Source organism: Lacerta agilis, chromosome 8 (genome assembly GCF_009819535.1).
Source record: "Lacerta agilis isolate rLacAgi1 chromosome 8, rLacAgi1.pri, whole genome shotgun sequence".
Taxonomy (NCBI): Eukaryota; Metazoa; Chordata; class Lepidosauria; order Squamata; family Lacertidae; genus Lacerta; species Lacerta agilis.
This window is the reverse complement of record NC_046319.1, coordinates 10,654,364-10,668,295: the sequence shown is the minus strand read 5'-3', so window position 1 is coordinate 10,668,295 and position 13,932 is coordinate 10,654,364. Positions and strand designations below refer to the sequence as shown.

The following is a 13,932-nucleotide window of genomic DNA, read 5'->3' as shown; positions in this document are numbered from 1 at the left end:
TGCAGGCTGCAAGGGGTCAACAACCTCCCCCACCCCCAATGGGCTAGAGAATCTCTATCCTGCCCATCTCCTGAAAGCTCCCAGAATGCCTTTGGTTTTCAATTGACTCTATTGAACCAAGAAAACGGGCCTCAGTAAGACGTGTTTTTCTTTTGCGCTCGGGAGTCATCAATCCGCTGACCCAGAAGGATGTTGCCTGTCGCTGGGACAGCTACCTGTGGCTTTTAATAAGCACCTGCTTTTAAAAGGTACATTTTTATACTTTTTAAAAATAAAATAAAATTGGGAGCATCTTTTTCAGTTGCAGCCAGTCAAATTCTGCTTGTCTCCCCAGAAAACCCAGGGCCTGTTTTAAACCATCTGGGGAAATAGACCTGGAGGCTGAAATTATAGAAAGACAGCTGTGGGGAGAAACAGCAGCAATTCACGGGCCTTTTAGAAAGCTTTTGGGTTTGCTGATCTGACTTTACCTTTTCCCCCAAACGGCTTTGGAGCGTTTTCCAAAATTAATAGGAGGGTGTGTGGGTTTTTTTGGGTTTTTTTTTTGCAGAGGGGAGGCAGTGAGGGGGAGATCAAGAGCAGCGGTGGCAGGGGGAGTTTATGAGCCTGAAACAATATTGCATTGTTTGGCTGAGCACCTGCACTCATTAGCCGTCTGGAATTTAACAAGGACTTCTCTCCCCTACTCAGGAACTTACAGTTGCCAGAGAGAGAGAGAGAGAGAGAGAGAGAGAGAGAGAGAGACCAGGCCGTACCTGAACTTCCACCACATGGATGGAATCCCAGCACCCCTTGATCTTCTTTGATCCATCGCCAGCTTTCTTAATTAGAATCACGCCAGCAAATCCGTGATCCAGATCCCAGAGGTAGACAGAGGAAACGCCCCCTTCGAAATACCTGCAGTCAAAACAGAGAGAAACCAGCTGATCAGCTTTGTTAGGAGCAGAGCAGGGCAAAACAGAGCAAAGCATCAGCACTCCATCACCATTTATTATAAATATGTATGTATGTATGTATGTATATATATATTTGTATGTGTGCTGTGCATGCATATGCATATGCATGTACGTATATAAAGATCAGCTCCAAAGCCGCACAGCTAAGCATCTGGTGTAAACTGAAAGGAGAAAGAGAGAATACAGACCAGGTGAAGCAGCTTCCTGAAAAAAATCTCATTTTTTTTAAAAGCAAGTTTCTAGCCCTCATGCAGCTGTGCCTCCTGAAATCTCAATAATTCTTTTTGGGGGGGAGGGGGGTGTTAGCAAGGAAGGATTCCAGTGGGCAGGGGCTTCAGTGCTCAGCAAACCTCCCACCACCATAGTTTGACTCCGTAGGACGGCTTGGATAACCTTTTTCAGCAGAGTTGTGCAGTAGAAGGCAACTCTCTCCATTCTGTCACTGTCAGGATCCCACTCAGACCTGCACAACCCCATCGACTCCAATTAATGGCAACAAGCTGTTAAAGAGCACAGCTGAAACTTAAAACCAGCATTTTTACAGCTCAGTTCTTCCCCAAGCTCTCTTTTCTCTCATCGCTGCTAAACAGTGTGGGCTGGGAGACTCTCTTCTTCCCCTCCGCCCACCTTTTTACAGTGAGGTTGCCTAATTAAGACTAAAGGGAACAAGAGGTACGTGGCAGGCTGGCTCTGCAGGCCCTGAGTTGTGGGGGGGGGGGAAGAGAGAGAGAGGCGATATTTTGATTTATTGCAGATTTGCAACCAAGTTGAAAGCCTTTGCAGAACAGAGGTCCCATGACTGGGTTTAAATGTTCCTCCACCTGGTGTCCGGTGTGGAACGCAGAGAGCTGGTTCGAATTGTGAATGCCATTTCTCTTGCGCCTGCAAAAAGTCGGGGAGGTGTTTTTTTTTTTTTTGCAAAAGCTGCTACACTTGAGATGCTTTGTACGTGAGCCTCTCAAACCTGCTCTTCTGCTGACCTAGTTGACACCTTTGCTGGTATCTCTTGCACACTACCCTAAGCATTGCAGGCAAAGTCTGGCTGACAGAACTCCTGGGCACTCTGTCTGGCGCATGCTGAAGCCTTCACGGAAACACCCATATGCACCCAACACCTCCATTCAAGGCAACCTGAGTGCAAACAACGGAGGGTGTCGGGGCTGAAGGGTTGTCTGAATCTGACCCTGCGGAACCGAAGCAGCACGGAATCCACCCACAAATGGGTGTTTGTTGAGTTGCTCCCGAGGACAGTAACAAATTGGGGTAGGGGAATGGAAAGATAGAGGCATACTAATTCATGCATATTGTGGAAAAATAACTTTTCCTTCCTCTCATATATAAAACCCTGGAACCGGGGAGTTTGTCTGGGGATGGGTCGAGGTCAAACAAAACCAAGACCCCTTCCACCACCCCTTTTTTTTACACAACACAGTTTGTGTGGGATTTGCAGCAATGATTGTTAGATAGCTTTAAGAAGAGGGATTTAAAAAGCCGTGGAAGCGGAGGGCAGATCTAGCAATGGCTATTAGGCCATGATAGAGAAATCGAACCTCTGTGTTCAGAGGCAGCATCCCTTGGGATGCCAGATGCTGGTGCAAAGCCTGGTCATGTCTGAAGTGTCTGCGGAAAGTAGGAAGAGAGGGCTATGACACTATGGGTTTCCTAGAATCATCTGGTTAGGGTCAGTGTGGGATGCAGGATGCTGGATCCCAACTGGGTCCAAATCCAGCAGGGCTCTTTGAATGTTCTCAAGCACGAAACCTAACGAGACACTCTCTGCGTAATAATTTTATGATTGGGGGGGCGTTGCCTTCATATTCTTGCTTCTGGGCTTCCCAGAAGCAACTGGCTGGCCACTGCAGGGAGCTAGACAGGATGAAACCATCTTGGCCTAATCCAGCAAAACTTTTAGGTGTGGTTTGCAATGGTCAAAATAGATCCTGCAAGCCTGCCCACCACCACTGCAGATCTGTTAGCTTCAGCTGAATAATTGTTCAATAGCAAAAGGCTCCTTGTCAGCTCAAAGAATATCTGCACTGAGTCAGGCAGAGGACATTCCCAACATCCCCGTCATCCTGGGACCACCTGCGTGCAAGGCAGATGCTCTACCACTTCCCCCTAAAAATAAAGCAGGATTCTACCCTCATGGTTCAGAATAAAGGGGTAATGTAAATAGAAACAGGGATTTGCCTTCTGGAGTGTCGGACAGCAGGTCTGTTGAGTCCAATACTGTCTATACTGACCAGCAGCAGCTCTCCATGGTTTCAGGTGGGGTCCTCCCCAGCCATACCTGGAGACTTCAGGTATCGGAATCAGGACCTTCTGCACACAAAGGATGGGCTCTATCGCTGAATTACAGCCCGACAGAGAGCAGGCTTTCTCTCCCCCCCCCAAAAAAAATAAGCCACATCGCATGCAAGAAAGAAGTCTGTCTCCCACTTCAAACTGAAAACAACAATAAAACCAAAATCTATTCAGAAATTTAGGAAAAACTGGTGTTTCGGCCTCCCTCCCAAACCAGCCTCCTCCATTTGTTGCAATTACACATTTTACCAGGTTGTTCAGAGCACATGAGACATTAATTAGAAGGCGAAGGGGTCCACTACAAGGAATACCCCATACCTTACAAATCTGTACTTTGATCCTAATGACATGAAAGGGGGCGGGGGGGGGGGGGGGAGAGAGAGAGAGAGAGAGAGAGAGAGAAAGAAAGGCGCTCTAATTTTTACACGCTTCACATTTATGAGATTCTGCATAAAGGCTTTTGCGGGCATATTTTAAGAACGTGCTAAAACGTTGTCCGAGACCACATAAAGCCGTCGGAGGGAATGCTTCCAGCCAGAACTAACAAGCGCACACATGGAAACACTCAGGACGGCCTTTGTACCTTTAATGAATCAAATCTAGCATTAATATTGTTTTAAATACTAACATGCTATTTCAAGTTGGTTTGGAGCTGACTGGAGCTAGTGCCTCAGGTCCACCCCGCTGGGCAGGGGGGATGTGGCCAGCAAGGCAAACCCCCCCCCCCAAAAAAAAACCCAGCCAAGTTGCTGTTCTGCGGCTTGGAGCCACGCTGATCTCTGAGTGCTGGCATTGGCTTGGTATGGTGGGGTGGTTTTTCCCCTGCCGTTGCAAATGTCGGACGGCTCCGGTTTGCTTTCCCAGTGCTGAATTCATGGAGGAGAGGGTCTACCTACTAGCCACAATTGCCATCTTCTGCTGCCACAGCTGGGAGACAGCAATGCTTCTGAATAGCAGTTGCTGGAAACCACAGGAAGGGGTGAGGGGCCTTGTGCTTGAATCCTGTTTGGCTTCTCACAGGCATCTGGTTGGCCACTGTGAGAAGACGATGCTGAGTCAGGTGGGCCACTGGCCTGATCCAGCAGGGAAACTCCTCATTTACGCGGGGGTTGCGTTCTGAGGCACCATGTGCGTCAGTGGGAGGTGTGCAAGCCCGTCCTGTCCCCTTCCATTGCCGAAAATGGCACGTATGTGCTGAGCGTGTGCAAATGGGGAGTTGCCAGTAGGCCAAGAGAGGGAGAAAAGTGCTCTCTTTCCCCCCCCTTCCCCACACAGTGCTTACCGTACTTTTTAAAGTCTTGTTTTATCTCCTTCCCTAATTGCCTTTTCCAAGGCCAGGAGATCTACAGAACCGGTGTTGTGGAATGATTAGCACGCCAGACCAGGAACTGGGGAACCAGGGTTCAAATCCCCACTTGTCCATAAAGATCCCTGGGTGATACTGTGGCCAATCACTGCCTCTCAGACTAACCTACCTCACAGGGTTGAGGAGGGGGGAAACCATGTATGCCACCTTGTGCTCCCTGGAGAAAAGGGCGGGATACAAATGCTACACATAAGTCAATAAATGCTGTTACTGTAAGCTGCTTTGATCCCATTTACTTCATTTCACGATAGCATGAGACTTTTTATCTCAGGATCGTGAGTTCAAGCCCCACGTTGGGCAAGATTCCTCCGCTGCAGGGGGTTGGACTAGATGATCCTTATGGTCCCTTCTATGATTACAGAAAGCCAGGATGCAAATATTAAAACCATGCACCACTATCCTGATCTGATGGTAAATGGCACAGCAACTTTGCCAAGCACAAGTTGTGTCTGCGCAGAGCATGGATAGGAGTCCCCAAAACGCCACCATATATTCTGTAACATTCATCACGAGCACACACACACACACACACCATATGAGCTTTCCACAGATGGTAAAAGCGGTAAGGGGAGAGAAAAATAAGCCTCTTCGGTCCAGTTGTTCCTTCACCTCCCCCGCAACTTAAGCAAATCCGTCCCAAAACAGTGCCTGTGGGTCCCTGCGCAGGTATTCGGCAAATTCTTTCCAGCAGGCACACAGGTGCAAAAGCAGCCCTCGAGCAAACATACCGATCCGGTTAGGTATGCACGTCCTCCATGCCAGGTACGCTTAAAAGAGTGCACATCTGGCCGGCAGCTGGGCAGCTCTGACTGCACAGGGAGGCAGTCGGCCCTGGAAGAACAAAGGGCGGATTCAGACGCAACAGAGGGGCGCTTAGCATTGCGTCCAAAGTTGGCCAGTGCTTATAAGACGAGAAGCCACGAGGCGGGCCTCTGACACTCACCTATTTTGGGAATGGAGCCTCTCCTACCACAAGCGGGGCATTTTGTGGTTTTTATTTGGCTAGCTAAGTCTCTTCCCATTTCCTTCCACATAATATATATTTTTAAATTTTCATCCTCAGCCTTAATTTAGCTGAAGCAACAGCACCTTACATGTCAGATTAATGTTGCCTGGACTTCCCTGACCTTCCCCTGCAATGAATCTTAGATTCTAAGCGCCTCAGAACTCGGTCTAAGGCGGATTTTTACGTGGATTGCAACAGCACTTCCACAGTATAAATGTACAGCGAAGAATAATTTAAAAATGGTTTCCCAAATGTATGTTTGAGTTAGAAGTGGGGTCCCAGTTCAGGGGCAGGGCGGGGTGAATGAAGACTACTGCTCTTAACAGAGGGTGCACACCAATACCAATAAATAACGTATGTGTGGGGTGTGTGTGGTTTGTGTAAAATGATGCAGCACAGGTACTAAGTGCAGTTGCTGTTGGCTGTGGGGAGCTTCTTTCGTTGTATATGTGTTGCTGCTTAACTTTAAAAAGTCAAAGCTGGAGAGGAAGAATCTTGCAGGCAACACAAACCCAGCTCTGGACCCCCACTTGCAAAGACTTGGCTAGAAAATATTGGGGGGGGGAAGGAGCCCAACTTTCTCCGGGGCTGTGGCATCTGGATTCAATCCGGCAGGGCCCCAGCTGCCAAAGCTGTGGCAAATTATTGTGCCCGAGCAGAGACAGGGGAGGTGGATCATCACAAGGGGGTTAGGAGTCATGAGCCAAGGGCAATAAACCCACTTCAAAAGGCTTTGCTGGTTGAATCTCTCAGGTTTGGCCATGCTTGATTCACATCCAGAGACAGATGGCGGAGAGGTGGTGGGGAAAGCGCTCGCGGCAGGCGGAAAGGGAAGGGGGGGAGTGTTTGGCGTTGCACTGCAAGGAAGCAGAGACTGATTGCCCGCCCCAGACTACAGCTGCAGTTTCACAGAATTGTTGAGTTGGAAGGGATCCCCAAGGGTCATCCAGTCCACCCCCCTACAATGCAGGAACCACAGCTAAAGAATCCCTGGCAAATGGCTATCCAACCTCTTGATTTAAAATCTTCCAAGGAAGCTGAGCCCACAACCAGGCAGTCAAACAGCTCTTACCATCAAAAAGCTCTTCCTAGTGTTTAGTCGGAATCTCCTTTTTTGTAATTTGAATTCAGTGGTTCGGGTTGTATAGTGAGCAGCAGGTTGGAGCAGCAGAAAACAAGCTCGCCCTACCTTCCATGGGGAGGCACTATGGCACTTTTTTCCTGCAGGAATTGGCAGCCTGTGGCCTTCCATATGTTGATGGACTCTGCCTTCCATCATCCCCGACCATCACCCAGGCTGGCTGAGTCTGGGAAGGGGGTTGGGACCTGACAACATCTAGAGGGCCACCTAGGACCTCCACCTTAGTGGTAGCATGTTGAAGCATGAAGAAAGCTCCTCTGCATGAACAAAAGATTATGAACCACTAGGACAACGAGAGCATATGGTGCTGTCTCATGTGAACTTTTTTAAAAACGAAAATCCTAGACACTGAAACAAAATAGGAGGCGACAAGTGCCGTTTGTAGATGATGGAAACCAGTTTCTGCCATACTGCTCATCTGGCCAATAGCCGTCACGCCCCGTCAACAGGCATTTGTTTTGGGACTGGCCAACAGATCAATAGCTTTCCTGCCAGGGAGATGATCTCAGCTCACTTCTAAGGCCCCTTGCTTTCAAAACAATCAGGGATGATTGCATTCCACAATTGGATCCATCTTCCTGCTCAGTCCCCTTTCCCCACCGCCCCACAGGAAGACAACGGCATGGAAAGTAAAGCAGATAAATGCATCCAGAGCCACAGCTGCTCCACACACTTTGTGTTCCTGTGGCAGAAGACAGGCTCATTAACTTAAAAGGGAAGAGAACTGCAAACATTACTAAGCAGAAAGAGCTGTAGCTCAGTGGTAGCACATCTGCTCTGCTTGCAGAAGGACCTGGGTTCAATCCCCAGGTAGGACTGGGAGAGACCCTGCCAGAAACCCTGGAGAACAGCTGCCAGTCAGTGTTGTGGCAGTACTGAGCAGTACAACTCAGTATAAGGCAACTTCCTGTGTTTCTATTTAAAACCAGGCCTTTATTCACATTGGCGACTTGATGCTCGTGGGAAAGCTGCGAGGAGGACCCAAGTACAAGAGCTCTTTCATCTTGTGAGGTTTCCAGAAACTGGTATTCAAAAACATTATAGAGGCAGAGCACAGCTATTGAGGTTGTAGCCACCAATAGTCCTTTCCTCCATTAATTTGTCCAATCCTCTTTTAGAGCCATCTAGGTTGGAGACCATCCCTGCCTCCTGCAGGAGCGAGTTCCACAGTTTAACAAAGCCTGAATGACAACAAAGAAGAAGCATCTTCCGCAGAAGGCCCTAGCTGTTAAAATATTACAGCACTGCTGCCAACAAACACCTTGTTTGTTGCAGACAAAAGCAAGGACACTGGACTCGCCATGGAACCTACAAGATTATCAAATTAGGGGGGAAAGCAGGAACCTGACCACCTGGAGTTTCTGTTTGAATCCTGCTCCCCACTTCCAACCCCAAAAGCACACATCCCGCTCTCACAATCCAAATTCTCCCATTTGTGGTCACTCTTAGTAATAAGCCTGTTACTCCCTCCAGCTTAAACAGAGCGGCAGACAAAAACTCTCTCTCTCTCAGCTCTTTCCCATACTGCTTACAAACATGTTTTGGGTATTGCAGGTTGTCGGCGTGTGGCTATGAAAGAGGCAAGGCAGGAACACTTGCCCATGAGGAGGAGAACAGTCCTGAGTAACCATCCTGGTTAGCAGCTGCTCATAGCTTCCTCCTCCTCTATGAATTTGTCCAATCTCTTTTAAAACAACCCAAACTGGTGGCCATCAGTGCCTACCATGGAAGGGAGTTCCACAGTTTAACTATGTGCTGCATTCAGTCATTGTCAGTTGCCCAGAGTGGCCCACATGGATGCCAGAAAGCCAGAATCTGGGGTGTGTGTGTGCGCGCACACGCACACGCACACGCACACACACACACACACACACACACAGACAAATAAATAATAAATTGTAGTTACACCCCCACCAGTCTTTGCCAGTCTATCATCTTGAAAATCAAAGCGGAATGCCCTTTTGTCAGAGGATGAGAGAAGAGGTTGCCTTCATGTTGAGAATGGGGTTTTGCATCTAACACGCCCCCATTTCTAAGCAAGCACCCTTTTCAAATCTAAGCTGCCATCTGGAAGATTAAATCTGATGGTGGGGGAAGAAATCTCCTTCCACCCTGGCTGCTGAAGAATGCATGCTTGTTATTCCAACACTTCCCAAACCTGTGGCAGCAGGTTGCTTCCTGTTAAACTCAGGGGCTGGTTTAGATTTTCATCTAAGCCCGTCTGCAACGTCACAAAGTGGAGAGAGAGCCAACAACAGTGCCTTAGGAGAGGCTGAAGACAAACTCCCTCCGATGGAAAAATCCACATCCTTCTATCAAAGCAAGCTGCAAAAATAAGAGGGATAACAAGCAGGGAGGCAGGAAGGAGGTACAACTTGCTCCTAAAAATCTCATGCTCTAAACCAACATGGTGGCCTCCCGATATCGCTACAGACTATGACTCCCATCAGTCCTGATCACTGGCAATGGTGGCTGGGGCAGAAAGGAGTTGAACAACATCTCCGGGGATGCAGGTTCCCCCATCCTTGAACCAGACCGTCACTTGTCTTTACTGCCCATAGCTACCTGCATCATTATTCTGCATCACTTAAAGGATGGGGAGTCTGGTGCCATCCTAATACTGCTGGACTCCAACTACCACCATCCCTGATCACTGGACCATGGTAAGCTGGAGCTGATGGGAGTTCAACAACATCTGGAAGAACCATGTTGGCTACCACTGCTCTAAGTCACCATCTTTTTCGCCTTTTCTTTTCCCCCCTTTTTTTGAGTTGGAAGGGACCACGAAGGTCATCTAGTCCAACCCCCTGCAATGCAGGAATCTTTTCGCCCAATGTGGGACTCGAACCCACAACCTTGAGATTAAGAGTCCTGTGCTCTACCAATTGAGCTGTCCTCTAAATCACCATTTTAAAGCAATTAAAAGGATTCATTCTTGCCCTGAGGATAACAGACCCAAACACCCAGAGAGATGATAGCACAAGCTAACATACAAGTCTCTGTACTGGTCAAAGGCGTTGTTCGCTTCCACCTCCAGTTTGCGCAGGCGGGCGGATGGCATGGCACCGTCTTCCAGAGGAGGGTCATATTTGTTGCTCCACGGCGATCTGCAACAGGAGAAAGACAGAGAGTAAACCAACTTGTTCAGCACACAAAGCATCAACAGAATGCTATTATTGCTATTAATTACTCATTTTGCAACAGAGCCCCTGTCCCAAGAAGCTTAGGGCTGTATCTCACAGCACTCCTACTCAAAGTAGACCCATTACCATTAATAGGCATGACAAACTTAGCTCCAGAGATTTCAATGGGTCTGCTCTGAATAGAATTTAGCTAGATACCACCCAGACAATGTCAGGGATAGTCTATACATGCAAGGAGAGTGGCAAAATGAACTGCACTATTTCAGATTGCAGGGTGAGGCCTGTGTCCCTTTTTTGAAAGTCCCTCTACATTAAGAACTTGGGACCAGACTACCTGAAAGATTGTATCTCTCCCTATAAACCTGTCCAGGTTCTAAGAGCCTTGGGCTGAGCACCTTTCTCTTGGTCCTATCAACATCAGAGGCACGGCTGGTGGTGACAAGAAACGGCCTTTCCTGGGACTGCTCCCATATTGTGGAAAATCCTCCCACAAGAGATCAGACTGGCTCCTTCTTTGTTATCCTTTCTCCAGCAGGCTAAGACCTTCCTGTTTAGACAGGCCTTTGGAAACTGAGGTGCAGATGATGTTGTCCACTGGGCTGCTGTCAGGGCACACTGGATTTTAGCTGCTGGCTCCCAGAGTGTTCTGAGGTGTTGTAACTATTGTTTGTTAACTAGTTTAGCTTTTATAATGAAGCTTCACCATGTTGGAAGCTGTCCTGAATCCCAATTAGGGAGAAAGGCAGAATATCAAAAGATTACATAAAGGAACAAATTCTTCCTAGCAATAGGAAATGAGGACAGCTGTCACAGAAGAATATGGCAGAACCTCTCCCCTTGGTGAGATAAGTATCTTTTTAGCAAAAATTTCAACACACAACACAACTGCAGTCCGAAGGAATACACTGGAGCATGCCACCGGAGCATTCTTATACCTAATTCTCACCTCATTGCTTTGAATGTGCAGACCCTGCTTGATATTCAGAACAGGGAACGATGGGTGTGCCATCTCTAGCATGGGTCTCTGCAGATGTTTTGAACTGCCCCTCCCAACAGCTCCAGCGACCATGCGGCTGGTGCTGGGTGTCTAAAGCAAAGGCTCTGCTAGCACAGCACAATGGCACCAAACGTGCATTTAACTTGCACAATTTCAGCTATTTGTGGCTGAAGGCAGGCTGGTCAAACCTGCACAAGTTAAAATCCAAGCAAGGCAGAGAGCTTAAAAGCTCTTTTGGTGCCAATTTTGCTTTATTTTAGATGTTTTTCATGATGTCTTCTGTGTTGCAAAACTGTTTTCCCATGCTTTGAGAGCCACCATGAGGTTTTGACCAAAGGAAGACTATAAATATCCATAGCAAAAAAAAAATTAAGGCAAAAAAGTGTGGACTAGCAGCTTTGTAGCCTCATTTGCAAGGTGGCAGTAAAAATACACAAGAAATAAAGAGCTTTGAAATTTCCATCACCTCTTGGGAGTGATGGTGGTGGAGAACTAACTTACTTCTTCCATTTAGGAACTCTCATCTATATCATAAGAATGTAAGAAGAACTGCTGGGTCAGGCCAACAGACATCTAGTCCAGCATCCTGTTCTCACAGTGGCTGAACTGTTACCTGTGAGAAGCCAGCAAGCAAGACCTGAGCACAAGAGCCCTGTCTCCTCCTGTGGTTTCCAGCAACTGGCATTCAGAAGCGTTGCTGCCCCTGACTGGGGAGGCAGAGCACAGCCATCATGGTTAGCAGCCGTTGACACCCTTACCCTCCATTTCTGCAGCAGGTAAATGCTGAGCAAGTGCTCAAGGTATCTGCCTCCAACCCAAACCATCTCCTTTCTCCCCTACCCCTCCAAGTCACTTTTAAGCAAGGTGGGCTTGATTTAATTGCGGTTAGTATATTTCTTCCGCAGAGCACGAGGAATGGAATTTCAGAGCGAGAGCACACAGCCACGACTTAGCACTTTCCTGGCCTGCAGACCATGCACATCCCCAACCACCTCTAAAAAGGGTTTTTTGTGGGGGGGGGGGGGAGAGAAAGTAAGAAAGATTGCTGGCTGCAGCAGTAATTTCATCCACGAGAAATTCATAACATTACTCCCTCAAATAATGTTTTCACAGCAGACGAGCCCTCAAAATGCATTTACAGGCTTAGATGGGAGGCTGTTTTGAAAGAAGGCAGCTGAACAGAGCCCGCCTGGCTGAAAGCGATGGAGCTTCATGCAAGAGCAATGTTTCTGCTGCAGCCAACAGGTTCCAAGACGGTGCTGCTGGCATCAGCATCTTCCCCCCATAAGGATCCTATTTAAGGAGAGCAACCAAACACCAGGATAGGGATGTGCAGAGGAAAGCCGGAGGGGAGGGGGCTGGGAGTTTGGTCTTGTTTTGTTATTTTTAAAAAAAGTTAGCTTGTGTTTGCTGGGTTTCTCTGCCATTGGCGTCTCCCAGGTGGCAGGCGTGAACTGCTGCTCCCCACCAACCGCAGCAGCAGAGGTGAACTGGGCTGGTTAATTATTATTTATTGCATTTATATCTCACTTTCCCCCATTTTTTCTCCAAGGAGCTCAGGGCTGAGGGACACTGACAAGCCCCAAGATGATACCCCATGAGCTTCATGGCTGAGTGGGGATTCGAACCTTGGTCTCTCCCAGGTCCTAGTCTGACACTCCAACCACTGCAGCACGCCAGTTAACCCCTGTCTGTTTGTGGTAGCTGTAACCAGGCCTTAGATATTACAAGGGATCCACCATACAGGATTCTCTAGCTCAAAGAGCCATGCAACAGTGTGTCAGAAGCTGCACTCAGCTGCCCAGGAAAAGCGATATAATGGGCAAGATCTCTTGAGATGTGGGTAAGGCACTCAAAGTACCCAAAGCTTCAAAAATACAAAGCATGTGCTACTGATTCCTCATCCAGGGGGTTGCAAACCCTTCTGGACCTATCTGCAAACCAGAGAAACGTTCCCTGTGTTACCTGGAGTTGCCAGGTGTTAAAACCGGGACATTTTACAGGCAAAGCAGGAGTTCTGCTACTGAGGTATGACCCTCTCCTTACAAATAAAGACCCTAGTCCTTATGAATCTGAATCAAGGGCTGATTTCAATAGAAAAACTGGAAGCTACTTCATAGCTCTGTGCCGCTCCCCCCCCCCCCATTTTTGATGATCGCCACTTCCTAATAATCTGCCTGAGATCAAAAGGGGTAAAAAGAGGGGGAGTCAATTGATGGATAGTATAAAGGAGTCCAGAGGAGCAAAGCAATCACCTATAGGAGTCTCCATCTCTGTTGTAGTCGCACAGTAAGTAGTCCTTCCCCACTACTTTATCACGAGCGATCTTCAAAGGCTGGTCAACAGAAGACAGGAGATCTTCACAGAGGCTGGGGACCTGTAAACAGAAGCAGGAAGTTTTTTTGGGGGGGGGGGACAAGATGCAAAAAGTGAGGCATGGGTGCTTCAGCAACTGCTTTCTGCTCCTGTAAATGTATGTATGAATTGCAGCTCCTTTATAAAGCAGCCTTTGTGACCAGGATGTCAGAAGGGACACCATTTTCCATGCAAACTTGCCTCTTTAGACCCTTATCAACCCTGCATCTCCCTCTCCTGCATCCCCATACCTGAGGCTCCCTGGATAGGCCATTTAACCAAGAAGAACCTATTGCCTTGTCGCTGTCCACCTAACTTCCCACAGCAGGATCATGGGAACATACCCACCTAGCTCAATACTGCCCACACTGACCAGAAGTGGCTATCCAGAGTTCCAGACAGGGGATGTTGCCAGCCCTACCTGCAGATGCTACTTGGAACTGAGTCTGGGCAGTGCTTTTTTCAGAGGGTAATCAAGGGTTCTCTTTTTTGTTGTTGTTAAAAAGTGTGGCACTTACTGTAACGACTTCATGGTGAGTGCCAGGACATATTTTTCTAGAAAAAAAGCACTGAGTCTGGAGCTTTCTGCATGTAAGGCACTGAGCGACAGCTCTTCCCCACCCGGAAGAAGGGTCCCCTGGAGAAGGACCTCATCATCTACTCT

General features: G+C 48.0%; 1 protein-coding gene across 2 annotated transcripts in view; it reads right to left on the bottom strand.

Annotated features, from left to right (window-relative positions):
- The window catches only part of CAPZB (capping actin protein of muscle Z-line subunit beta), a 66,460-nt gene that overhangs the window by 11,581 nt on the left and 40,947 nt on the right, over positions 1-13,932 (bottom strand). For both annotated transcript variants that reach the window (XM_033159436.1, XM_033159437.1), the window contains exons 3-5: positions 13,169-13,290; positions 9,767-9,880; positions 756-897 (exon numbers count right to left, since the gene is read on the bottom strand). In XM_033159436.1, coding sequence (XP_033015327.1) covers positions 756-897; positions 9,767-9,880; positions 13,169-13,290 — 378 coding nt within the window. The remainder of the gene's footprint in view (positions 1-755; positions 898-9,766; positions 9,881-13,168; positions 13,291-13,932) is intronic.